Here is a 27,339-nt window from a genome sequence, read left to right on the forward strand (position 1 = left end):
AATCAACAAACAATAAAGCTTTTTATGGGTCCTTTAAATTAACCAAAAAAAAAAAAGGCTCCCCAAGAGAACCCAGAAGGTTAAACATCCAGGCTTGAAAATGCAGAGACAACATCACACTAGAGGTAATCTAATATGGAAATTTTCTGAGATAACCCAGGAGCCTTCTGGTCCAGAGACATCTGAAGGCAGTCTATAATGGGGGTTTCCATGCACCCTGACAACTCCTACAAGGATGGAATAAAGGGACACTGGCTCACCTCACTTTACCTGAGCATGACTCCCCAGTATTCTCCTGGGCCCCCGTTCTCCCCTTCTCTGCTATGTTCTTTTTTCATTACTTCCCCCCCCCAACACTTTTCTCCTATTCTCCCTCATTCTCCTATTCCCACTCCTACTCCCACCCTATTCCCACTCATCCCACTCATAATATGCATAAGAAGGCAGCACTTCTCTGGCTCAGGTCAGAGCCCAAATCCTACAAAGAGACTTTCTTAGGCATACATGAGTATGAAGAGTCCTGATGGAACCCTTTTCCCCAATATTCTCTTTCATGTGTATATTTTCCTTATGTGCATATATACCTATGAAAAACCCTGGGCTTCAATTAGGTTTTCCTCCCTCCCTTTTCACAATCAATTTCTCCCTTTTATAAACCATAAATCTCTTAGAAGGAAAAAAAGTATTTACAACCTTGTGATACTCATCAGTTTCTTTAGTGTGACAACAACAGCACAAGCAAACAAAGCAAAAGTAACTAGTCTGTGAATCATCAAAATTTTTTAAAATTTTGCATCAAAGGACAGTATCAATAAAGTGAAAAGACAATAATGTCCACAATAGACAAATCTGTAGAGTCAAATAGTAGATTAGCAGTCATCAGGTGATGGGGAGTAAGGGGAACTAAGAGTGATGGCCAAGAGGGCATCATTTTAAGGTCATGGAGATCTTCTGGAATGAGATAGTGAAAATGGTTGCATAACAATGAATATACTAAAAACCACTGAACTGTACACTTTAAGACGGTGAAGATTATGTATGTGAATTTTATTTCAAAAAAGACTGCGAACAAGTAAACAGTAACGAAAATTTATCACACTCACTGTGTGGCGTCTTGAATCCAGGAACTGCTGAATGGATGGTTCGGACCCAGGTCATCCCATGAGGCTGCAGCCAAGATGTCGCCAGGGCTGCAGTCATCATAAGAGAATGGAGTTGCAAGATCTGCTTCCAAAGAGGTGCAGTCACAAATCTGGCAAGGTGGTATTGGTAGCTCATAGGAGACCTGAGTTTCTTCCCACATGGGCATCTCCAGAGACTTCCAGTGTCCTCATGACTAAGTGGCTAACTTCTCCTAGAATGAGAGAGGGACAAATGTTGCCACCTCAAGCAAATGACAAAAAGTTTCACAAAGCTTGTGTCTCCTCTAGGTTGAGGATCACAGAAACCAGTGTCTGGCTCACACAACTAAACTCTAGGGGCTGGGACTGGAACTGTCTGTGGCAGAAAGCACAATAAAATGCCATCCTTATATACAGATGGCCAACAAGCACATGAAACAATGCTCAACATCCCTGATTATTAGAGAAATGCAAATCAAAACTACCATGAGAGAGATACCACCTCACCCCAGTCAGAATGGCCATCATTCATAAGTCCACAGATAACACATGCTGGAGGGGGTGTGGAGAAAAAGGAACCCTTCTGCCCTGTTGGTGGGAATGTACATTGGTACAATCACTATGGAGAACAGTAATGGAGGTACCTTAGAAAACTATATATAGAACTACCATATGACCCAGCAATCCCACTCTTGGGCATATATCCAGACCAAACTTTCCTTGAAAAAGACACATGTTCATAGCAGCACTACTCACAATAGCCAGGACATGGAAACAACCTAAATGTCCAACAACAGATGATTGGATTAAGAAGATGTGGTGTGTATATATATATATATATGCAATGGAATACTACTCAGCCATAAAAAAGAACAAAATAATGCCATTTGCAGCAACATAGATGGAACTAGAAACTCTCATCCTAAATGAAGTAAGAAAGAGAAAGACAAATACCATATGATTTCACTAATATCTGGAATTTAACATACGGCACAAATGAACCTTTCCACAAAAAAGAAAATCATGGGCATGGAGAACAGACTTGTGGTTGCCAAGAGGGAGGGGGAGGGACTGGGACTTTGGGAGTAATAAATGCAAACTATTGCCTTTGGAATGGATAAGCAATGGGAACGTGCTGTGTAGCACTGGGAACTATATCTAGTCACTTATGATGGAGCATGATGATGTGAGAAAAAAGAATGAAGACATGTACGTGTGACTGGGTCACCTTACTGTGCAGTAGAAAACTGACAGAACACTGTAAATCAGCTATAAGGGAAAAAAGAAAAATCATTATAAAATGTAAAAAAAAAAAAGAAAATGCCATCCTTGTATGTAAACTGAACTGCCCACAAATGCAGAAAAATCTGTTTCCAGGGAACAAGTGTGGACCCCACAAAAGACAGTGGCCTGAGATTGTCATAAAAGGAAAAGGAGAGGCAGTTCCTGGAATGATTCAGTGGAAATGAATCTGACTAGCATCCATGAGGACAAAGGTTTGATCTCTGGCCTCGCTCAGTGAGTTAAGGACCCAGCATTGCTGTGAGCTGTGGTGTGGGTGTGGGTGGCAGATGGGGCACAGACAACATGTTCCTGTGGCTGTGGCATAGGCCAGCACTTAGAGCTCTGATTCAACCTCTAGCCTGGAAACCTCCATATGCCGCAGGTGCGGCCCTAAAAAGACAAAGGACAAAAAAAAAAAAAGAAAAAGCAACCAAGTGGGGCACCTGGGGAAGCAGAAGGACCCCAGCACAGAGGTGGGTCACCAAAGTCCTAGGGACTGAGGGGAACTCCAATTGGCTATTCAGAGGAAAGACACCAGATGTGGCAGACCTTGCACTCTGAGGTCCCTTAAGGAATCTGCGAATTTCCCCATGGCAGTGCCAGATAGGGTTTTCCTCCAAAAATGATACACATGAAAAGATGCTCAATATCACTAGTCATTTGGTAAATGCCAATCAAAACCACAATGAGCAAGTTACCTGCTGGCTCAGCGGGTTAAGGATCTGGTGCTGCTAATGCTATAGGTTGGGTGACTGCTATGGTGAGGGATCAATCCCTGGCCTGGGAACTTCCTCATGTGGCCAAAAAAACACACAAACAAAAAATATGATGAGACACCATTATCATACCCACTAAGATGACTACGACCCAAAAAAAATGGGCAACAGCAAGTGTTAAAGAGTATATGGAAAATTGGAGTCCTCATATATTGCTGGTGTGAACGTAAAATAGTACAGCTGCTGTGGAAAACACTTTGGAAGGACCTGAAAAAGTAAGATATGAAATATGTGTGGGTATATATATCAGCACTTATAGTCTTAAATATATACCCAAGAGAATTGAAAACATCTGTTCACATAAAAACTTGTGCATGAATGTTCATAGCACCATTATTTGTAACAGTTTAAAAGTATAAACAACCTGAATATCTATCAATTGATGAATGGGCAAACAGAATTAGCATACCACACAAAGGGACATACATGCTATGACACAGATGAACCTTGAAACCATTAAGCTTAAGTGAAAAAAGCCAGATACAAAGGACAAATATCGTATGATTCTACTTACATGAGGTACTTAGAGTAGTCACACTCAGAGACAAAAAGTAGAATGGTGGTTTCCAGGAGCTGGGGGGAGGAGTGAATGAGAAGTTGCTGCTCAATGGGTATAGTTTGAGTTTAGGAAGATGAAAAATTCTGGTGGTGACGAGTGCATACCAATGTAAATGTACTTAATGCCACTGAATGATACACTTAAAAATGGTTAAAATGGTGGAGTTCCCGTCGTGGCTCAGTGGAAATGAATCTGACTAGCATCCTCCAGGACGCAGGTTCCATCCCTGGCCCTGCTCAGTGGATTAAGGACCTGGCATTGCCGTGAGCTGTGGCGTATGTCGCAGAGGCGGCTCGGATCTGGTGTTGCTGTGTCTGTGACCCCTAGCTTTGGAACCTCCATATGCTGCAGGTGCAGTCCTAAGTAGAAAAAAAAATGGCTAAAATGTAAGTACTGTGCTATGTGTATTTTACCACAATAAAAAAGGAATGAAGTACTAACACATGCTACAACAGAGATGAACCTTGAAAACACTTATGTAAAAGAAACCGGACACAAAGGGATGCATGTCGTATGATTCTATTTATATGAAATGTCCAGAACAGACAAATCTATACAGAGAGAAAACAGATGAGTCACTGCCAGGGGTTAGGGGAAAGGAATTCATTGCTAATAGGAATTGAAGTTTCTTGTGGGGGATGATGGAAATGTTTTGGAATTAGATAGTAGTAAGCACAAAGTACAACACTACTAACAACCACTGAATTTAGGATATATTTTAAAATGATAAGTTACATGTGTTCTGTGAATTTCAACTCAAAAAAACTTTTTTGGACAAGTCTTCCCCCAGAACGAGTGATGTAAGTGTAAGAGAGACAGAAACTACCCTTTTTATGACCTTGACTCAGAAGTCACAAAACGCATTCCTCCTGTCCTATGCATTAGAAGAGAGTTCTGAAGTCTGACCCACACTCCAAGTTAGGTTTTACACTTATATCATGAAACTCATATCATTTCAGTTTCACAGAAAGGGGAAGGTATTAATGACTCGCATCTTCAGATGAAACTCAGGCTCAGAGAGGTTAAGGTCATTTCCCAAGGCCACAAGGCTAATAAGTGGCAGAGCTCAGATTGGAACCTAGAAACAGCTGAGTCCACAACCTGTGCTCTTAACCTCCATCAGTGGTGGTTCTTAACCAGACAAACCATTTGTGAAACCATAGGCTCTTAGGACACCCCCTCTCAACAAACACGACTTAAATCATCATTTCTGGGGCTTGTCCATACACTTGAATGTTTTCAAGCTCCTAGGTATTTCTACATATACAGAACCACCTCCCTGTGTCTGATAGTTTTGTATTATTAATATGGGTAGCTGACTCCAAGTGGATGGTGAGTGTCTTGGGGGCAGGGCCACACCCCAAGCCTCCTTGTGACTGTCATGGTGACAACATAATGTCTACCTGCAGGAGGCAGGTACATGGGAAACATCATTGGACAGAAGGATTCAGAGCAACTGCCACCCAGAATGTTAGCTGCCCAGGAGTTCTGGTGGAACTGAGGGGTGCAGTTTGTGCCTGGGAGCTGGCCTACCTGGCCACTCTCTCCAGTGGGCGGCAGATTCACTGGAGCCCACCTGGTGGGCAGCCCCTGCCACCAACTGGGGCACCTCAGCTCAGCTCAGCTCAGAGCAGAGGTGTCAGGAAATAACACTCTCCCCAAGCTTCCTATCCCAGTTCCTAGAGCCCCAGCTCACCGCCTAGTAGAATTCACTGAAGCTTTGTGGTTGTTTGTCCAAAGGTCAACATGGATCACCGAAGCCGACCTCGAAACATAGGCCTGAGCCGCATCCCTGGGACTCAGGCCCGAACCCCCCGGGCCCCACTCCCCTTCCAAGTGGAACAGGAGGCCAGAGAAGGAGAAGAATGGGAGATACGAGAGCTACCTCGTCCAAGGACACCTATCTCGAGCCCCATGGAAAGTGAAGAAACGAAAGACAATGCTATGGGTAAGGACAAGCTTCCTGGGCCCAGAGACACACACCAGCTGCCTCCCTCCACCTTTCCCAGCAAAAGGGAGGTGGCTTCCTCCTTTGCCCACAGGAAACAGAGGGCAGGAAACAAAAAGCAGAGGACATAATGGGTGGAACCAGGGTGAGGGGTGAGTTTGGAAAGGCCAAGTTACATATCTTCCTCAAAGTGTTGTCACAAGGAGTAAGGTTCTAACATGTGAAAGGAACTTGAAACTATGACAGGCTGTCAGAATCAGTAGGTGCTATTTACAAAATCGAGTGCTTTCAATAGCAAGTGCTCACCTTGCACCAGGTGCCTTGGGAAACAAAGATGAATTCGACATCAATTGTGATCCCAGGTTGCTGACAATCTAATAGAGGAAAGACACTGTTAGGATGGCTTCTGTGGGATCAGAAAGTGACAAGAGCTCACAGGAATATAGACGGGACCCTGTGGGCATACAGGCTGCCGAGGGCTCCCATCCTTCTGGCAGGCCTTGCGTTTCTCCCTCTAGTTCTCACCTGCCATCCTAACAAATGGCTGAGTGACAGAGTAACTGTCAGAAGACAGAATAACACTGCACAGGGATAAAGGGTCTTGTGGGAACTTATCAAATCTCGGTTTAAAAAAATAATAACGCATACCTTGAGGCAATGTTAAGTCCCCAAACTGTGACTTTCCCTCTTGAAAGAGTTTCCCGCTGGAAGCCAACAAATGGTCTCAAGGTACCTGCTCTTCAGGTTAGACTTTTCTTCCCCAAGTTTCCCCGGGACTTAAAAGGGCTACAACCGGAGAGGAGCGCCATGGCGCGGGTCATCCAGCTCGATGCAAAAAAGACAGACTAAGCACCTGATAAAGGTGTAAAAAAACCATTCAGGGGCAAAAGGACTAGTTTCAGCTTCGGAGGTCGAGGTGGGGTGGTGTGCGGGAGCGAGGGGTGCGAGAGCATGAAAGGGTCTGAAACAGAGCTGAGAGCGATTGACCAGTCACCGGCAATGACAGGAGGCCAATCACAGCAATGGTAGGAGCCCAGTCTCTGGCGAAGCTTTGTGCCACAGATGGGCCTGGAAGGGTGAGCAGGACCTAAAACAGTGCTGAAGGCGAAAAGGAGGTGGGGGAAGGGGGAGAAAGGGAAGACGGAAGGGCAGGAGAGCAGCCGCAGTCGATGACGCCACAGAAGGGCCCACTGAATTGGGCGCCGCTGGGCGGCCTGGGCCTGCCCCCAGGGCGCAGGCGCAAACACCAGCCGGGTGGGGGTGGGGAGTCGCGGGAAGGGTCGATGGAGAAGGGCCAAGAGGTTTCAGCAAACTCTTCTGAGTCCTATAATGGGCAGGACGAGAGTGAGAGGTGAGGTTGAAATGGGCAGATTTCTATCCGCCTCAAAGGGTTGTCACAGGCAGTAAGCATGTAATATGTGAAAGCCACTGGAGACTATGGCTGTCAGGAACATTAAGTGTTTTTTGCAAAATCCAGTGCTTACGCTAGCAGATGCTCACCTTGGGCCAGGTGCCTTGGGAAACAAAGATGAATGACTTTGATTTTGACCCTAGGGAGCTGACAGTCTAACAGAGGAAAGACAAAATGTTGGAGGGCTTCTGTGGGGTTCAAAAAGATCAAGAGCTCACAGAAACCTAGGAGGGACTCTAGGGGCATAAAAGGTCCAGAAGGCTCCTGTGAAGTGACTGGGTAATTGTCAGAATAACTGCACTGTACTGGGACAAAGTTTGGTTTTCTGGCAACTTTTCAAGTCTTTAAAAAAAAAAAAAAAGACATATATGGGATAGGTTGAACTCACCAAACTACCTGTTTGCCTTTCCTGCTGAAGGAAAGTAAATAGTTAAGCCTTTCTTCTCCAAGTTTTTCCCTCAGGATTTAAAAGGGTTGCAACAGAGGGCAGGGATGGGGGGTCGGGGGGCAAGTCTGGGAGCTCTTCACACAGATCACTTAAAGGAAAAAACAAGTTCACTGTTAGAAGTATAAGATACAAGCCGTTCAGAGGCGGACGTTAGTTCCACTTGGGAGGGGATGGCGGGCGGTGGTGACGTTTTGTGGAAGAGATGGGTGCGGAAGGATGCGTAAACAGTACGCGGGCAGGATTGCGTGAGACCAGGCGCGGGCGACGCAACCTGGCAGAGCAGGGCCGAACTCCCCCGCCCTGGCCCGCCCCAGGGCGCAGGCGCAAACGCCAGCAGGGGGCGAGCAGGCGGGGCTAACGCCCACGTGGCGGGGCTGGGGGTGGGGGAGCCCGGGCGGCTGGGAATGGGCGGAGAGTGGAGGAGGTGGGGCAGGTCTCGCGAGGCCGCGCTTCGGCTCGCGCGGGTGTTGAGCGCGCAGTTGTAGCTGCCTGGCGGCGGGAGAAGTAGCGCTTGAGCCAAAGGACGTGCTGCTGCACTCGCGTGGTCATGGAGGCGCCGCCGCCGCCGCCGCCCGCGACGACTCTGGCCTCTGGCCGGGGCCGAAAGCTACTGCTGCTGCCGCTGCTGCTGTTCCTGCTGCGGGCTGAAGCGCTGTGGGGCTTGGAGGCGGAGGAGAGGCCCCGAACCCGCGAGGAGGAGTGCCACTTCTACGCGGGTGGACAAGTGTACCCCGGGGAGGCATCCCGGCTTTCGGTCGCCGATCACTCCTTGCACCTCAGCAAAGCCAAGAGTAGGTGATGCCCTGCCAAGGCGAGGTGACCGGTGGTAGAGGGAGGTGGGGAGGGCTAGGAGACACGTGTACCCTGGTGGTGGCTTCCCGGGGGCCTGGCTTGGGCGTCACCCCTTGGGCTGCCTCTGCTCCCAGGGGGGAGCCTGGCTCTCTCTTGCAGGGTTGGGGGATGGAAGGGGGTTCCAAGTGTGAAGAAAGGGATGGGTTCTACTAATCAGATTTTGAAAGAAAATTCGTGGTTACCCCAAAAGCCGCAGATGAGGGAAAGAGGGTGGCCCTGGTCCCAGGCTTGGAGGCATCGAGGATGTTGTGCAAACTGAAACACTTCCTCAAACATCGGAAAGTGCTTGCAGCACGTTGGGTCTGTTTTCAAGTACTGTTTCGGGGAAGAATGCATTGATAAGTTGAATGATGAGTGACAGAAAGTTTGGTTAAGCGGAAAAGTGATTAAATATGCTCAGGAGGGCAATTTTTTTTTTTTTTGGTGGTATTGTATGTGGTAAAGAAGATTGTATTTAAAAGCCACCTTCCCCAAGAACTAAATAGTTAATGGGTATCCTTTGTATTTCTTGGAAAGTAAGAACTTCTTACAGGGTGAACTTCGGAGGCTCTTAGGGAAATGGGAAAAAAGAGGTAGAAGTAATGCATTTTGGTTGATGATAAACCTCGTGGCAAATTTGTGTCCTGCCAGTTTGGCTTTTGATTATTTGCATTTCTGTCCAGTGTACATAACTAATGGCCACTTTCAGGAAGGACACGTCAGACTAAGTAGATACTGAGAAAGTTGTGGCCTGCTGCATCTGGAGGTTAAGATTAGCCAAAAAGAAGTGGCTCGGGCCTAAAGAACGGAAGACTGTCCCTTGCTCACTTTAAGTAACCTGCTTTTCCTACAGACCATTTGGCATTCTGAAGTTGTGTGTGTGGCCTTTGTGGTCCAGTTACAACATGTTCCATGCCCATGTTCAGTGAAAAAAGTAATGTTTCACAATTATGAATCCCCAGTATTAAATGGGGTGTTGTTATGTGTTAGGATGTGGAGTGGGAGTGATAAATGAGCAAAACTGTTCTGCCACCTTAAACATTTGTGGTTCTTTCCTACTGAAAGTTATTTTTAGATTTTCATTTTTTTGTTTTTTGTCTTTTTGCCTTTTCTAGGGCGGCTCCTGCGGCATATGGAGGTTCCCAGGCTAGGGGTCGAATCGGAGATGTAGCCACCAGCCTACGCCAGAGCCACAGCAATGCCAGATCCGAGCCACGTCTGTGACCTACACCACAGCTCACGGCAATGCCGGATCCTTAACCCACTGAGCAAGGCCAGGGATTGAACCCGCAACCTCATGGTTCCTAGTCGGTTCGCTAACCACTAAGCAACGACGGGAACTCCTAGATTTTTGTTTTTTTAAAAAGCTAGTCTTGCACTTTTAAAATCATAATATTCCCAAGTCCCATTGGTTTTACTTGCCTGGGAAGAAAGTATGAAATATGTCAGTCAGTCGAGTGTTTACTGGCATTCATATATTGCCTATAACAAATCCCATCCAAGTCTGCTTATGGAAGCAAAAAATAGTAGTAATAATAGATTTCCCTCTACTAACAAATCTTTTCAAATTTTAGATATTTGCTACATTTCTGTCATGTGTAGGCTCCTCTAGAATTAAAGATACAAGGACTTTGATTCATAAAATGGAACATTATGAAACTACTAAATCATACTTTCAGATAATTTTTACTAACATGAAAAACTATTCATGATCTCCTTTTTTTAAAAGTGGGGTGCAACATGATCCAAATTTGTGTTTAAAGACTGGAAGGAAAGATAGCAAACTTAACAGTAGTTAAATTGATGGGGGTTATGTGGAGAAGGGATTTAAATATTCTTTATATTGCTCTGCATTTGCTTTGTTAATCATATGATTTATATTCAGGACAATTTTTGTTTGTCTTTTAATAGATGCAGGAAGTTGCTTTGGGAATTCCATTTATAGATCTTAGCAAACTACATTCTTTTTGGTCTGTAAATTGATGACAGGTTTTTTTTAATTAACACTGGAGTTCTTAAAATAAGAAGCCCAAATTTACAAAATCAAGGTTTTCAGAACAAAATTTTTTAGTTTTATTGGTTTTCCCAATATGCTAAAATCACTAAGGACCATCATTGTAACACATCATTACAATTAGGACTTCACACTTGAGCAGCATTTTAAGTAATGTATATAATGCACATATAGTTCATTATTATTCTGCTATCTAATTCTCCTTCTTGGCCTTTACCTACTAAGATCAAGATATTTCTATGAGGTAGGCTGCTGACTCAAGTAATCATATGTTATATATTAACTTCACAGAGAAATTCATTTTAAGTTTGTCTCTATTTTCAGAAAGACCAAAAATGCAAGCTATTATAAGCCTTACTTTCTAGGAACCTTTGTCAAGCTTGGAAGCAAGTATTGACTTTAATTATGTAATGGTTATGAAAGTTTAAGTGCTATTTGAATGTTAACAGAAGATCAAGGTACATTATCACCAAAGCTGTTGGCTAGAATTACAGCATGCCCTTACAAGAGAGCAGCATGAACAATTCAATTTCCATTAGGTCACTTGAAACTTGTTCAGTGGGGGGTCTCCTCTTTCAAAGCCCTGGAAAATAATCCCATGGTCTGGGATTTTACACTTCTGGCCTGACATATTTGCAGATTTCCCATTCCTTGAGTGTAGCAGCAGGTCCTGTGTGTGTATGTGAGAAACTGGACAAACATTTAAATTAGTACATCTGGAAGACCAGACAACCGAAGATCTAATGATTTGAAATGTAGGAAGTTGATTAACTTGGAGGGGCTTTAATGAAGTATCCAGTAGGGTTTAGTACAGAGATGGTGTGTAGGGGGTCTGTGAGCATGAATAGGAAAAAAAAAGTCTTTATTTTCACTAACCTCCAACTGAAATTTAGATTTCTTTCCTTTATTATGAACATCAGCAACAAACCACATTAGCTTAAGCAGTACTTGCTGTTGTCCCTGTCTGTAGTAGAATCACAGATATTTTCATGCCACATTATTGTTGTTACAAGTATCCTGAAACATCATTTACACTCATCACAATCTTGGGTAGTTATTAGATGACTGCTAGATCTTGCAGTTTTAAAGTGTTGATAATAAAAGGGCACAAATATTAATATATCACCAATTTGGGTTTTTTATTATTTTAATTTTTTATAATGATTTTTATTTTTTCCATTATAGTTGGCTTACAATGTAATTTGGTTTTTGATGACTTTGATAATTGCATTTCAATATAATTGGTTTCCTTTGTAATTCTAAATATTTTATGCTTTCAGTAACACTATTCTGAGAAGTCCCTTAGCATCACCAGACTGCTGAAGAGGTCCAGACTCAGAAGCCTTGATTTTTTTAGTGATTTCCGAAAAATGTCCTTTTGTCATCTCACCAACCTTCTCATTGTCACAGAATATCATATATTTCTTTCTTAGTTTCCAAGCCAGCACCTTATTGGGAAGGAACAGCTGTGATAAACGGAGAATTTAAGGAGCTCAAGTTAACTGACTATCGTGGAAAATACCTGGTTTTTTTCTTCTATCCACTTGATTTGTAAGTAATACATGTACATAGCAGCTAGTAAAACCTCACTCTTTATCAGTCATTATTCAAGAACATCAAATAGTTAGAAATTATTTTATTTAGTACTTGTTCTTAAAGGGCAAACTGAGATGAATTTTTTCAAGATGGTAATCTACCATATATTTCAGAATAACCCATTGACCCCAATGCGCTATACTTATATCTACATGATTGTGCTATCATAATGTAATCATTACAGAAAAACCACAATTATATTCATTAAGCTATACTTACTAAGGCAAGAAAATGGACTAAGAATACTTCAGGAAGTATTTAATACGAAGACTTAGGTCACAAATCTATTTTTCTCTGTTAACTTGAATATTTATAAGCCTTTTTCTCTGGTAATACATTTAACTGTGGTTTTACTATTTTTACTCTTTGCTGCATCTGTTGCCTTCCTGTGATTTGAACATTTTCCTAAAGATACTGGATATGCTTAAGGAATAATACCTATTAATATAAAACATAATTGGGGGTATTCTCTTTAACTCTTTGTCAGTGAGCACTTTTGTAGATAGAAAATCCACTCAAAGTAAATACTCTTGAAGATTTAATTTTGAGTGTTTTTCAAATTCCATAAAAGTGAAGATACCAAAAAGAGTTATCCAAACTTTTATATCTTTGTTTAAATATATTTTTTTGGTTACAAAAAGTAAGTGGAAGATGCCTCTGTCTTTGCCACTGTATATTAAGGTCTTTTTTCCATTAGGGGTTATCTAGAACTGTGTAAACATAAACTTGCAGAGAGGATATACTTCACGTCATATTTTTAGGCTGTCTCTAAGCTTCTGTCTCAGTAGGTTAAGGATCTGGCATTGCCATGAGCTGTGATATAGGTCTCAGATGCAGCTCAGATCCTGCATTGCTATGGCTGTGGTGTAGGCAGACAGTTGTAGTTATGCCCTAAAAAGAACTTGACATAGGATGCAGATTCAGTTTTGGGCCTCACTCAGTGGGTTAAGGGTCCAGCAATGCCACAAGTTCCAGCCTAGGTCACAGATGTGGCTGAGATCTGATGTGGCTGTGGTGTAGGCTGGCAGCTGCAGCTAAGATTTGACCCTTCGACTGAGAACTTCCATATGCCATGGGTACAGCCATTAAAAAAAAAAATAGAAAGTTGTTTTATAAAAAATAAGATAGGCTGGATTTGGCCCTTGGACTAAAGTTTGCTGACCCCTACTCTAATCCAAATAGAATGCTCATAAACAGGAACTCCTGATAAGCCTTCTAAATTCACGTTGCTTGTAAAACCAAAAAGCAACACATAATATCAACTATATGTGATGTTAAACTGAATTTTGAAGTTAGTCTAGCACAGCAGATAGGCCGTTTCTCCAGTGTTAACTTAAAACTCCATAATGATTAAGACATATCTAATTAAAGCACAATATTAGCAATGGTCTTCTGGGGCAAGGAGCTAAGAGATCTCCTCTCTGCTGTTTGTGTGTAATGCCTGCCAGACTGGGTCTGGTTAGAGAAGGAGGAATCCTAGGGCATTTACCACAGTCTGTGAAGAAGAAAGTCAGAAGTGTAACCCTTCAGTTTTCTGCCAAAACTTGAAGTTGGACAAATATGACTCTAGGGAGAATTTCTTGGAATAATAGGAAGGAAGGCAAGGGCCTATCATGCCTACCTTTTGAAAAATGTTAAAAATAACAGGTCATGGAGTTCCCATTGTGGCTCAGTGATTAGCAAACCCGACTAGCATCCATGAGGATGTGGGTTTGATCCTTGGCCTCCCTCAGTGGGTTAAGGATCCGGCATTGCCGTGAGCTGTGGTGTAGGTCACAGACATGGCTCGGATCCGCGTTGCTGTGGCGTAGGCGGCGGCTACAGCTCCAAATTTGGACCCCAGCCTGGGAATCTCCATATACTGTGGGGGCGGCCCTAGAAAAGGCAAAAAGACAAAATAAATTAATATGTCATAAGCTAGGTTTCCGGGGACATAATCTGGATTAGAACTGTCTGCTTACATACGGCAGTCCTCCACTCAACAATTGATATATTTGAAAAGCCTACACTGGTTTGTGTTAGGAACTTGTCGTCTAAGTCTATGTTTTTCAAACTATCTTGACCATGACACACAGTAGGAAATCTTTCATTACTGCCCAATACACTTGTTACATACAGGGTAACATTGAGTCTGTAGACACCAGTATAGCTGTGCTCCTTAAAATACTAAAAAACTTTCATACCAACCTCCTCCTCAAGTTGCTTCTCCTCCCAGATCCCTTTCAGAAAGCTCTAGAGCTAAAGCCAATCTTGAGTTAAGGTGGTTAAATAGTTTTACTAATATTCCTGAACACACACATATATATGCACTTGTACAGACGTGTTTGTTTCATAACTTACCCTTACTATGTGTGATATATTTTCATATTTTCTATTTTACTTTCTTAAAATGCTGGTTGGGGAGTTCTCAGCGTGGCTCAATGGAAACGAATCTGACTAGTATCCATGAGGATGCAGGTTCGATCCCTGGCCTCACGCAGTCAGTGGGTTAAGGATCTGGCATTGCCATGAGCTGTGGTATAGGTCACAGACATGGCTCAGATCCTCTGTTGCTGTGGCTCCAGTGTAGACTGGCAGCTACAGCTCTGATTCGACCTCTAGCCTGGGAACCTTCATGTGCTGTGGGCACAGCCCTAAAAAAACAAAAAATAAAATAGGAGTTCCCGTCACGATGCAGCGGAAACAAATCAGACAAGGAACCATGAGGTTTCGGGTTTGATCCCTGGCCGTGCTTAATGGGTTAAGGATCCAGCATTGCTGTGAGCTCAACATAGGTCGCAGACACAGCTCGGAATCTCCTTTGCTGTGGCTGTGGTGTAGGCCGGCAGCTACAGCTCCAATTCGACCCCTAGCCTGGGAACCTCCATATGCCACGAGTGCGGCCCTAAAAATAAAATGCTGGTTGGAACCCAGTAAGTTGGCTTAAGGAGTCCATACCACTGTTTGAAAAATACTACCTGAAGCTAATATTCTCTGAATGTGCCCATCTGACAAGAGGACCTTATCAAGAAAAGGAGGGGAATGGGAGAGTATTTCCTCATCCCCAAAATAGAGATAAATGCATCTAGCTCCTAGAGTTGGTTCAAGCAAGTTTTAAAAAACAGTGAAATGATGTAAAATATGTATAGAGCCTTTAAAAGCTGTAAAGCACTGTATAAAGCATTACTCAATGAAAGCTAATGAAATGGAGGATGCTACCATAGGGGAGAAGAGAACATTAGTTGACCACTGATCCATTAAGTTATAAAAATAGTTTCTCAACATGTAATTGGGAACTCTAATATACTTTCTTTTTTTTTTTTTTTTTTTTGCTTTTTTTAGGGCCGCACCTGCAGCATATGGAGGTTCCCAGGCTAGGGGTCCAATCAGAGCTGCAGCTGCCGGCCTACACCAGAGCCACAGCATCACGGGATCTGAGCCGCATCTGCAACCTACACCACAGCTCACGGCAACACTGGATCGTTAACCCACTGAGCAAGGGCAGGGATCGAACCCGAAACCTCATGGTTCCTAGTTGGATTCATTAACCACTGTGCCACGACGGGAACTCCAAATATACTTTTAAAATTAACTGATATTTGATCAAATGACCATTTTTTGGATTATATCTTGAGACAGTTCATATATAAAATGTTCTTAATGTGTATTTTTATATACTAAAGGTGCTTATAAAAACAAAATCATTTGAAGCTAGGTATGTGTATATTTTGAGAATGATGATTTTTTTTTTTAACTTTCAGCACTTTTGTGTGTCCAACTGAAATTATCGCCTTTGGTGATAGAATTGAGGAATTCAGATCAATAAATACTGAAGTGGTAGCATGCTCTGTCGATTCACAGTTTACCCATCTGGCCTGGTCAGTATCTTACACTTAACATTTATAGGGAAAAGAATGGATATACTCTTAAATTACGGGCAGACAACTCTTAACATGACAGGAATATAGTTGTTTATCAGACAGTTTGGGAATGAATTTATCTGAGAGCTGCTAGTTCATCGAAGGTGCAATAAAGATGCTTAAGGATTTTATAGGATATTGCAAATGGAGAAGGGGGTAGATTCAAAAATTGTAATATCCATAGCAAAAACCACTGATTTATATGATTACTTAATTACAACAAATTAATGACCTTAATCTGGAGAAATAACATTTTTAAAATACCATTTCTCTCTGTTACACAGTTGTCTAGTATTAGTTCAAACTCAAAATAGCTTTTATGATTATTTTTAAATTCTTTAAATAATTTTCTAAATTTATTAAATATGAAAAGATTTTCCACCTAGTTAATTGCAAAGAATTGAAAATTAAAATGACAAGAGATGCCATTTTTTTCTCTTCCTGATTGGCCAAGAATTCAGATATTTAAAAATTTCATCCAGTGTTAACAAAGGTGTGGAGAAATGATATTCTCACGCACTCAACTGATTCATTATTTTTTGGAGAGCAGTTAGGCAGGACATTTGAAAAGTTGAATTGTGGCTGTTAATGTGAGTTTTTAATAGCATCCTCAATTTTATTTACAAAATTTTATGCACAGTGAAGATTGTCCAGAATTATTTTAGTTTTAAAACTTAACATTCAATTCATTAAGGTAACAAATTCAAAACGGGTTTCTTCCATTTACAATTGTGTGTATAAATAAATACTTTTGTGTATATATATAACTAAATGTATTTAAATTCTAATTATAAATGTAAATTATGTATATACATAGATACGTGTGTGTGTGTATAAGTAAAATTTTAATTGGTTCAGGAGCTACAATTTGAATTTAATTTACATTCCCTTAAGCAATTGATTCTCTTATTTTTAAAATGCAGTTATATATTTAACATATTTAAGTATCTCCTCAATTTTCAGACAAACCTACCCAGGAACCTAAGTAATTCTTACAAGAAAATCTAATTATATCATCCCAAATTTGGGGTTGCTTTCCCAAGGAATTTTTGGAGATACATTCTCAGCTGGATAGGTTTCTACTTGGATGTCTTAACTGGGGCTGCAGACATCTGAAGCAGTATGTCCCTGTTTTCTAGCTGCTATGTCAGTGACCTACCATGAGGGCCCAGCTCACATCCCCTGGTAGGCTGCCCTAAAAAGACCAAAAAAATGTCCGTCAGCGGAGATAAGTAACATATAATAGCTATACATTAAAAATGTGGTGTATATCTCCATTTAGTGTTTGAAGGATATAACTGGGTTGTTAAGGCAAGAACATAGGATGTATATTAGCCTGTCATGGTTAGAGAAGGAATGTGCACGTTGTGTGTTTGTGTGCATATGCAAAGAAATAGTACTGACTGTTTTAATATACGCCATTTACTTAACCCTGAAAAGTAAATGTTCTGTTTGTTACAGGATTAATACCCCTCGAAGACAAGGAGGACTTGGTCCAATAAGGATTCCACTTCTTTCAGATTTGAACCATCAGATCTCAAAGGACTATGGTGTATACCTGGAAGACTCAGGCCACACTCTTAGGTACCTTTCAGTGATTTTACATTATGATAAATGCAAATATATTTGTAATTCTCCTTGAAATGGAATTAGAAGATACAAGGTTCGATCAAGAAATATTTGCTCTGTTTGCAAAAGTATTGTAGATACTGTTAAAAATAGTGTCCTACTTAAACTATGTGAGTGTCATAGACTGTGAGAGCTGGAAGATATTTGAGTTCTCTGACCAACCTAGTCATATAGAAAGATGCATAGAGTTCCATGAACTTAGCCAAAGTTAACATAATTAATTGCAGAGCCCAAACATGAGACCAGGACCCCAAACTCCTTGTCCATTTCTTTCTCCTCTCTTCCAAACTAACTAGTGGAATTCCTGTCATGGCTCAGTAGAAAGGAATCTGACTAGTATCCATGAGGATGCGGGTTCGATCCCTGGCCTCACTCACTGGGTCGGGGATCTGGCGTTGCTATGGCTGTGGCGTAGGCTGGCAGCTATAGCTCCAATTCAACCCCTAGCCTGGGAACCTGCATCTGCGGCCCTAAAAAAGGCAAAAACAAACTAACTCTAGTAATGGTTTTTCTAAATACAAGTATCATATTATTTAGCAAACTTATGTCTTTGCAGTAGGAAAAAATTAAGGAAATGTTTTACCCAACAGCTCTCATTGGGTTACTTGAGCTAGTAAATGTTAATAGAATTATTTGAAAAAAGGGCCACTTCAGCTAGAAACAGTTGTAATTTTTTTATAATTATATTGTTGATTTGCTTTGCAGTGCTAATAGTTTTTTAAGCACTTAATGTTACTTGTGAAGGTGTCGGTATTTTATAATCCTTCGGTTTTTTTTCTGTCAGCTTTATTGAGACATAATTCACATACTGTATTACTCGCCTATTTAAAGCATACAATTCAGTGGGTTTTAGTATATTCACAGAGTTCCATAACCATCACCACAATCAATTTTAGAACATTTTCATTGTTCCAAAAAGAAATACCATACACATTAGAATTTACTCATGATTTCCCCCAATCCCCTCCCCAAGCCCTGCACAACCATTAATCTACTTCATGTCTTTATAGTTGCCTATTCTGGGCATTTTGTATAAATGGAATCCTATAATATGTGCTCTTTTATGACTAACCTCTTTCACTCAGCATAAGGTTCTCAAGCTTCATCCGTACTGCATCATGTAACACTTAGAATAGTTTCTTTTTTTGTACTTGCCAAGTTTGTAATATTTTCTGCTTCCATAGAGTTTATTACTAAGTTAATTCCCAGAGTAAATATGCCACTAGAAAGATTGAAGTACTTTTAAAATTCAAAGTAATACATGCACATAGTTTTTAAAAGTCAGATTTTCTTAAGCAACAATCCACTCTTTACTCCTAGCCCTGCTTCGTGGAGGAAGCTACTTTAAGCTTTTTAGCTACGGTTTTCATTATTTGTCTCCATATTTCTAGTAATATATTATACTTCTCCTGAAAATACCGATTTTGATGTTATTTATGATGGTAAATAGGATTTTATCTTTTCTTATATCATTCCCAAATATATTTTCCCAGTATAATATGTCACAATATGGGACTAAGTCAATATTCATGTTTACATTATATAAATGCTGTTCACTGCTAAGCTCTCAAATGTAGTGTGCTAAGGATTACATTCCCCTCTGGCAAGCTTTTTTATTTTCTTGAACTTAATAAACTACTTCATATTTTTTCATTCCCTTAGTTTTCTATATATCCATCACTAATTCTTCCTAAACTCCCCAGCTGAATTCTAACCCCTCTTAAGTACTGCATTTTTCCTCTGTCAGTTCTTTTTTGCCTCCATTCTGTTTCAAATCAGACTGAGGGCTCTCTAAGCCTACTGTATAACTGATGTCCTAGCACTTTATGCACCAGCATCCTGGGACTTCCCTCACCTTTTCTCAATTTAGATGCCCAATTTTCTGGCACCCATGCCTACCGGCCTTCTTTATGTTATGCCTTGTTTTGGTGAAGCACATCCTCATAGCTTCCTAATAAAAGATCATGGGAAAGTAAAATGCTTGAGGGCCATCCATATCTGAAAATGTTTTTATTCAGCTCTCATGCTTGGTTAGTAATTTGGCTGGGTATAGAATTCTAGATTGAAAGGCATTTTCCTGTGTACATTTGAAAGCATTACCCTGCTATCTCTAGTATCTGCAGTTGTTACTGAGATGTCTGTTGCCACTTTAATTTCATATTTTTATAAGAGTGACCTGACTCTGCTCTGTGGAAGAGACATACGTACACATTACACCAAGTATGGCAGTCATCTTAGTCTCAAAGTCTACCAGAGAAACAGTTCACAAAATCAAACCAGAAAACAGAAGGTACAATTTGCTACCAAAGAAAAGGCAGATTTGTTTTTGTGTGGTATGTGTTGGTTTGGTGTGCCTTATGGAGCCAAGGTCAAAATTTCAGATCAGGCTCACTTCAGAACAGACTTGATCACCTTTGATGAAAATTTTCAACTGTAAAACCAGTGCATGAGGAGTTCCCGTCGTGGCGCAGTGGTTAACGAATCTGACTAGGAACCATGAGGTTGCAGGTTCAATCCCTGGCCTTGCTCAGTGGGTTAAGGAACCGCTGTTGCCTTGAACTGTGGTGTGGGTCACAGACACAGCTCGGATCCTGCATTGCTGTGTCTCTGGCGTCGGCCGGCAGCTACAGCTGATTCGACCCCTATCTTGGGAACCTCCATATGCCGCAGGAGCAGTTCAAGAAAAGGCAAAAAGACAAAAAAAAAAAAAAAAAAAGTAGTGCATGAAAGAACACCCATATGGGAGTTCTTTTGTGGCTCTGTGGGTTAAGGATCTGGCGTTGCTGCAGCTGTGGCATAGGTCACAGCTCAGTTTGGATTTGATCCTTGGCCTGGGAACTTCCATATGCTGCAGGTGCAGTCAAAAAAGAAAAAAAAAGAAACCTTCAATATGCTGCCAACAAGAAACTCACCTTAGGACAAAGGATACATATAGATTGAAAGTGAAGGGGTGGGAAAAATATTTCATGCCAATAGACATGACAGGAAAGCAGGAGTTGTAATACTCATATCAGACAAAATAGACTTTAAAACAAAAGACATTAAAAAAAAAGAAAAAAAAAGTACTGTAGGGTAAGCAAGATTTAGTGATGTTTGTGATTATAGAGTAAGATTTCATGTAATAGATACATAATTCCATGTATTTCTACTAAATATATATATCATTATTTTAATACTTCTACACACGCAATTAGCCCTGGTACCCAAGATCTTTTTCTTTTTTTTTTTTTTTTGTCTTTTGTTGTTGTTGTTGTTGTTGTTGTTGTTGTTGCTATTTCTTGGGCCGCTCCCTCTGCATATGGAGGTTCCCAGGCTAGGGGTTGAATCGGAGCTGTAGCCACCGGCCTACGCCAGAGCCACAGCAACGCGGGATCCGAGCCGCGTCTGCAACCTACACCACAGCTCACGGCAACACCGGATCGTTAACCCACTGAGCAAGGGCAGGGACCGAACCCGCAACCTCATGGTTCCTAGTCGGATTTGTTAACCACTGCGCCACGACGGGAACTCCCAAGAGTAGATTTTTTTTTTTTTTTTTTTTTTTGTCTTTTTGCTATTTTTTTGGGCCGCTCCCGCGGCATATGGAGGTTCCCAGACTAGGGGTCGAATCAGAGCTGTAGCCACTGGCCTACGCCAGAGCCACAGCAACGCAGGATCCAAGCTGCGTCTGCAACCTACACCACAGCTCACGGCAATGCAGGATCTTTAACCCACTGAGCAAGGGCAGGGATCAAACCCGCAACCTCATGGTTCCTAGTCGGATTCGTTAACTACTGCGCCACGACGGGAACTCCCCAAGATCTTTTTCTAATCCAAGCTGAGTATTGGGTTGAAATCCATATTGACTTAAATAAAGAGACGGTAAAATGCATTGAAATTTTTTTTTCTCTAGTATACTTTAAACTTTGCAATGCCACCCCATCTCAATAGCAGGTCTTTGAAGTCAAACTGTTTCATTATTCCCCAGGCCATAGTAGTGAATCACATGCAGAGAGAGTCAGGAGGAAAAGCGACTCCCGTATTGGTGACCTTGTCTTTGTCTACCATTGAAAAAGAAAATACGAAGACATCCTAAATAGCAAATGATAAGAAAGAAGGATCACTCCTTCACCCTTTGTTTTTCATCATTTCATTTACATCACAATCCCAAACCTAATACACATGAAAATTCAGCTGTAAATAATATAGTACATTTCATAGAAAAAAAAAATTTTTTTTATTGTTTTTTTTTTTTTTAGGGCCGCAGCCACCCTAAAATGTGGAAATTCCCAGGCTAGGGGTCGAATCAGAGCTGCAGCTGCCAGCCTATGCCACAGTCACAGCAATGCCAGATCCTAGCCCCATCTGCAACCTACACCACAGCTCACAGCAACACCGGATCCTTAACCCAATGAGTGAGGCCAGGGATCAAACCTGAGTCGTCACACTAGTCAGGTTTGCTACCCACTCAGCCACTACAGGAACTCCAAAGAAAACAAAATTTTAAAGCTACCATTTAACAGCGGTAGTCCCAAAACACAGTAGGTTTTAAGTATGGGCAGGGGGGTATGTACATGTACTTACCAATCAGGTAGGCAAGTAGTGTGTTTCTGGTTCCATATAACATTCGTCTGTGTGGATGGTACAGGGATTCACATTAACTAATATTTGTCCTAACTGAGATCACATGTCCTCATCTTACCATCCTTATGTTTTACAGAGGTCTCTTCATTATCGATGACAAAGGAATCCTAAGACAGATTACTCTGAATGACCTCCCTGTGGGTAGATCTGTGGATGAGACACTACGTTTGGTTCAAGCATTCCAGTACACTGACAAACATGGAGAAGGTACCTTGCCTTCTACCCATCATAGCCTTTTGATGTTTTAGTTTGTTAGTCACATAATTAGTTTGTTTCTTATCTTAAAAGTAATTTGGATGGTTCTGAAGTCATTTGATAGTTTTCAAATAATTAGATTCTTTTAAGCAGGTCAAATTATAATTTAAATTGCTTTTAACAAAATACCAGTAATACATTCTACTTCTGAATAAGATGGAAAAATCTTATTTTCATACTCCTTTTGGATAAGCTCAGAGAAGTTTCTGCTACTGTAACTTTTCAGACCATGTTTCCATAAACTTAAAATGCACCAGCAAATCTGGTAGTATTTAATAATGTAGGTTTTATTTGCATGTTTACCTTATTTGATTTAGCGGTTTTTTCTCAGAGTAGCTCAGATGTCCTTAAGGTTTTCACTACCACACTAGTAATCTCTCAGTCCATTCTTTCACGCCAACTCTTTGCAGTAGCCAAATGGAAAAGGTCAGATTCTTCTGAAAATAGAACCTATGTTATATATTCCTTTCAAAAGTGTAACTCGGTGCCTTGGTCAGGGTGCATCCTAAATCAAGGGGAAATTCTGCCTTCCAAATAATTTTAAAGTCTCTTCTGACAAACAGTGAACCATGGCATCGGTATAAAATACTGTAGGATACAGCAGATAAGCTTAAGAGAATGTACATACGAGGAATTTCTATTGTGCCCAGACCTTTTAATTCTCCAGATTCCCCAGTTTTCTAGCTTGATTAGAACACTCAATTTGATTTCTTCTATAATAAATATAACCAAAAATAATTGACAAAAATGAAAATAGCTTAGCTGCCCAGTGTAAGCTTCATGACTAAAATTCCTGTGGGAGCAGGTAAGCTAAGAGAAGTCAAGTGCTGTGTGACCTAGAAATGTTCTCATTAATATAGGCTCTATTTTCAGTTTCATTTGAAAAAAAGAAAAGCCAAGAGTTGCTGAAAAGAACCAAACTGTGTTTTTAAACTGTTTTTTTGACAATTTTTCTTCCTTTCAGTCTGTCCTGCTGGTTGGAAACCTGGTAGTGAAACTGTAAGTCAAGTTGATTTTTCTATTAAGGGGGTGGCTGGGGCCCCCCAAAAAAGTGCCAACCCTAGGATAATCTTTCCTCGTAATAGAATTGTCTTGATTTTGTAAATGAGTTAGGAGTACCAGGCATTCTTTGGACCACAGGGAGAGTTGCTGAAACTGTAGAAAGCAAAATAGGGAGACTTGATGCTGTGAATTTTAAAGCCAAGTATCCAAAGAAATAAACCATTTAAAAAAGTGGGGGGAAGAGTGGAAACTTGGTAAAATAAATTTAGAGCAAAGAAAACAGTCACAACCAAAACCTTTCCATGTATAGTGAAAAGATTTTGAAAAAAATTGGCTTAATTAACAGTGAAGCTAATGATTCTGTCCTTGTCATTTGAAGGAAGAAAAGTTTGAAACAGGTGCATTCCTTCATTTATGGAGGCCATATAGACAATCTCTAAAGTAGTTTCTGGCCAAAGTACAGTTTGGAAACCCACCTCTAACTTTTTAAAATAACATATTTAATTAAAACTCTTCTAAAAATTAAGAGTTTTACACAACTTGTAGTAAGTAGGAAATTGAAAAATACTAGAGCATTGGAAGAAGAAATAATCTTTTTTTTTTTTTTTTTTGTCTTTTTAGGGCTGCAGGTGCTGCATATGGAAGTTCCCAGGCTAGGGGAGCAGATTGGAACTGTAGACACTGGGCCACACCACAGCCACAGCCACGCCAGATCTGAGCTGCGTCTGTGACCTACACCACAGCTCACAGCAACACCAGATCCTTAACCCACTGAGCGAGCCCAGGGATTGAACCCACATCCTCATGGAAACTAGTTGGGTTCGTTACCACTGAGCCACAATGGGAACCCGAAATAATCTTAATCCTAAAGAAAAATGAAGAATCCTAAAACTCGTCCTTAGGAAACCAAAGAAAGTATCATTAGGCAGAGAAAATGAGAGGTAGAATTTTACTCTGTAACCTCACTCTGATTAAGTAAAGTAACATTTCCCTGATTCTAAGCTAGTTTTTGATGGGTTTGCAAAATGGCTTTGCCTTTGATGGTCAAAATGATGTTATGATACAAACTCATTCACCTCCTCATAGATCTGATGGATCTCAAAGGGGATTTGAAGTTAGGTATTAAAGATATATTGAGCACTAGGTACTTTAAAATTAGTCATTACGTTAGCTTACAATTATTGGTTATGAGGCTTACAGATAGAAATGTGAATGGAAGCTGCAGGCATTGACTAAAAAGCCTTAAAAAGTGCTTCTTCCCCCTGGAGCTGCAGCAAAACCAACAATGACTGATGAGTGACTCCACCATCCATCACAGGCACAGCTAAGGGATGAGCAGGAGTTCCCAGGAAGTACAAATCAACTAGGACGGGTATCGAAGGATGAGTAGTTTCCATTTCAGAAAACATGTTGACTGTCTACTTGATTAACTTTGAGGGTAAGGGAGCTACAAGCCCCTGTGAGTAAAAACTGAGGTACAACTGACCAACAGAATTGTATATCAAGTATACAGTGTGATGGTTTGGTAGACATTGTGAAACGATTACCACAAACAGGTTAATCTCCCATAGTTACCCTTTTTTGTGTGGGGTGAGAAGGCCTAAGACCTATCTACTCTTTAAACAAATTCCAAATCTACCAACAGGATTAGTAACCGTAGTCACCGTGCTGTGCATCAGGGCCCCAGAACTTACTCATCTTCACACCGAAGGCTTATACCCTTTGACCAGCATCTCCCCATTTCCCCCATCCCTGCCCCTGGCAACCACCATCCTACTCTGTTTCTATGGGTGTTCATTCAACAGACATTCCTTGAGCACCCTCTCTGTGGCACCTGTTCAAACTTTGATGATGGTACTTATTAGTGACCAGCACAGCCAAAGTCTCGGAGTTACCTTCTAATTCTAATTTTAGTTCTAAAGGGCAAATGCTTTTAGAAACAAGCGCCTGGGGTGGGGTTAGCATGGTCAGGAAAGACGATATTTGAACTGAAACATGAGTGGCAAGAGGGAGCCAGTCATGCCTGTAGCCATGCAGAAAGAGCAGCAGAGGCAGGGGCTCAGAGGAACAGAAAGGAGGCCTGCGTGGCGGGAACACCGAGCTGCAAGGAAGGGGGCAGGAATGCCAGTGCAAAAGGGTATGGAGTTGGGCACCATGAGTTGGCTGAGTGCTGTGGAGTCCCTGGTGACCACAGTGAGGGCAGCAAGGGTAGGATGAGGAAAGGAGATAAAGTATGAACTAGTTCGAGAAGTACATCTGTGAAGGGAAGAAGGAAAAGAAAGTAGCTGGAGAAGGGTGTAGGATCAAGAAAGGTTTGGTGGTGGTGCTCCTTTGAAGAGAGATGAATTCTCCCCCTCCATCTCCCTCAATTCTCTTGTGGATATTGCACAGGCCTCCTGATTGTCTCCCTGACCCCAGTTTCTCTCCTCTCCAATGTTGTCATTCTGCAAACTAGAGCCTCCTAGCGGTGCTCCATTACAAAGTCCAGACACACAGGCACAGCCTGCAAGCTTCTGCATGCTTTGTTTCCATTGCCTGTCCCGGGTCATCATCCCGTGATTCACATAGATACACTCGCATGCTCTGCTCCTGCCACATCACATGACTCTTCCCCCCTCCCCAGATAAGCCCAGCTTTGTCGCATCTTTGTGCCTTTCTTTGCTCAGTTCTTTCTTTCTGTAGCCACCCTTCCCTAAATTCTCACCTTTCAAGACCAACTCAAATGCTGTTTCAACTCTCTTGAGGCCTTCCCTGATGCCATCTCAGCCTCTACTGGGTCACACAGCCTGTGTCCTGCATAGTCAGTTTGTGTGTTACATCAAAACCAGTTACAGACACATACATCTTCCCCACGTGCTTGTATGAGCCTCAAAGTCGGGGACCTCAGTCATTATCTGCGCAGCACACTCTTGGCACATGGTGCTTAGTCCATAAGTACTCTGGTATTGAACTCTAGTGCAGAGAGATCATAAATTGGCAAAGACAGAACACTCCTGGAGTGATGCCTGAAAACATTTATTTTATGCTGAAGAAAGCACATACAGAACTATCATAAGCTGACTACAGTAATTTTTTTAACATAAGGATAAATGTCTTTACCTACAACTAGCAAGTAACAGTTGATGTGAGAAATTTTTAGGACTAGGAGGTTTCTAAGGCTATAACACTGTAGAAAGGAGTACTTCTTTCAAAGTATTTGTCCATACACTAAATGGTTATTCATGTTTTTATAAATTTTTTTGGCCACACCCATGGCATGCAGAAGTTCACAGGCCAGGGACCAAACGTGCCACAGCAGTGACAATACTGGATCCTTAACCTGCTGAGCTACAAAGGAACTCCCTCACGTTATTGTTAGAGTATTTGCAGTTTTAAGATTAGAAACTTACATTCTGGACCTCCAAAAAATCTGAACACACTGCCCCCTTTTCAGGTTGTACAGTACCATTGCTTCATCAGAGGTGATTTTAAAAATACATTAACATCTGTAGCCATGCTCTCTAAATGTGTTTGATTTAATTAGATCAAACCTGAAGATGCCATGAAAGCCTGGTGGCCAAGAGAAGAGCTGTAAGTAGTAAATTTGTGGGTGCTTGAGTACAGATGTTAATTTACTAGAAAATTATCTGCCTAATGGGATAGCTAAGATTAGCAGGTAGGACAAATCCAGCTTTTCCTAAACATATAATTTGGTAAATAGCAATCATCTTTATCTTCTTTAGTTAAGAGATGGACAACTAGCCTCAGACTACTGATAATGTACTTTGGCTTTTAAAATGAATAACTTGCTTTTTCTTTAACAGATAATCCCAGATCCAGCTGGAAAACTGAAGTATTTTGATAAACTGAACTGAAAAATACTTCCTCAGGTCAAGATGCTTGAAACTTTTCAATAAAGTTCACCGTTTTATGTGACAGTAGTAACTTCTCTGTTTTGTTTTTT

The 27,339-nt window shown here is 41.3% G+C and overlaps 1 protein-coding gene across 3 annotated transcripts; it reads left to right on the forward strand.

Annotated features, from left to right (window-relative positions):
* The first annotated feature begins 8,024 nt into the window (after positions 1-8,024).
* Positions 8,025-27,316, forward strand: PRDX4 (peroxiredoxin 4). 3 transcript variants are annotated; one of them, XM_005673496.2, is made up of 8 exons: positions 8,025-8,338; positions 11,826-11,943; positions 15,729-15,845; positions 17,349-17,471; positions 22,216-22,346; positions 23,359-23,393; positions 26,920-26,966; positions 27,200-27,316. In XM_005673496.2, exons 1-8 carry the CDS (start codon positions 8,095-8,097, stop codon positions 27,201-27,203), a joined length of 819 nt encoding a protein of 272 aa, XP_005673553.1. In that variant the 5' UTR covers positions 8,025-8,094; the 3' UTR covers positions 27,204-27,316. The 3 variants fall into 3 exon arrangements, with proteins under 3 accessions (XP_005673553.1, XP_001927404.1, XP_084864881.1); XM_001927369.4 differs by lacking the exon at positions 26,920-26,966; XM_085008755.1 differs by lacking the exons at positions 26,920-26,966; positions 27,200-27,316 and having other exon boundaries at positions 23,359-24,272.
* The last annotated feature ends 23 nt before the right edge of the window (positions 27,317-27,339 follow it).

This window comes from Sus scrofa, chromosome X (assembly GCF_054392235.1).
Source record: "Sus scrofa isolate SSC_HxYL_T2T_F1_AM1 chromosome X, Sscrofa_HxYL_maternal_Yorkshire_Landrace_v2.0, whole genome shotgun sequence".
Taxonomy (NCBI): Eukaryota; Metazoa; Chordata; class Mammalia; order Artiodactyla; family Suidae; genus Sus; species Sus scrofa.

What these genes read in the sequence shown, in the direction of transcription:
- PRDX4 (XM_085008755.1), top strand. Translation starts at nt 8,095, where the DNA reads ATGGAGGCGCCGCCGCCGCCGCCGCCCGCGACGACTCTGGCCTCTGGC. An exon ending in GCACCTCAGCAAAGCCAAGA is followed by an intron (nt 8,339 to 11,825) that starts GTAGGTGATGCC and finishes TTTCTTTCTTAG; the next exon opens with TTTCCAAGCCAGCACCTTAT. An exon ending in CAGTTTACCCATCTGGCCTG is followed by an intron (nt 15,846 to 17,348) that starts GTCAGTATCTTA and finishes TGTTTGTTACAG; the next exon opens with GATTAATACCCCTCGAAGAC.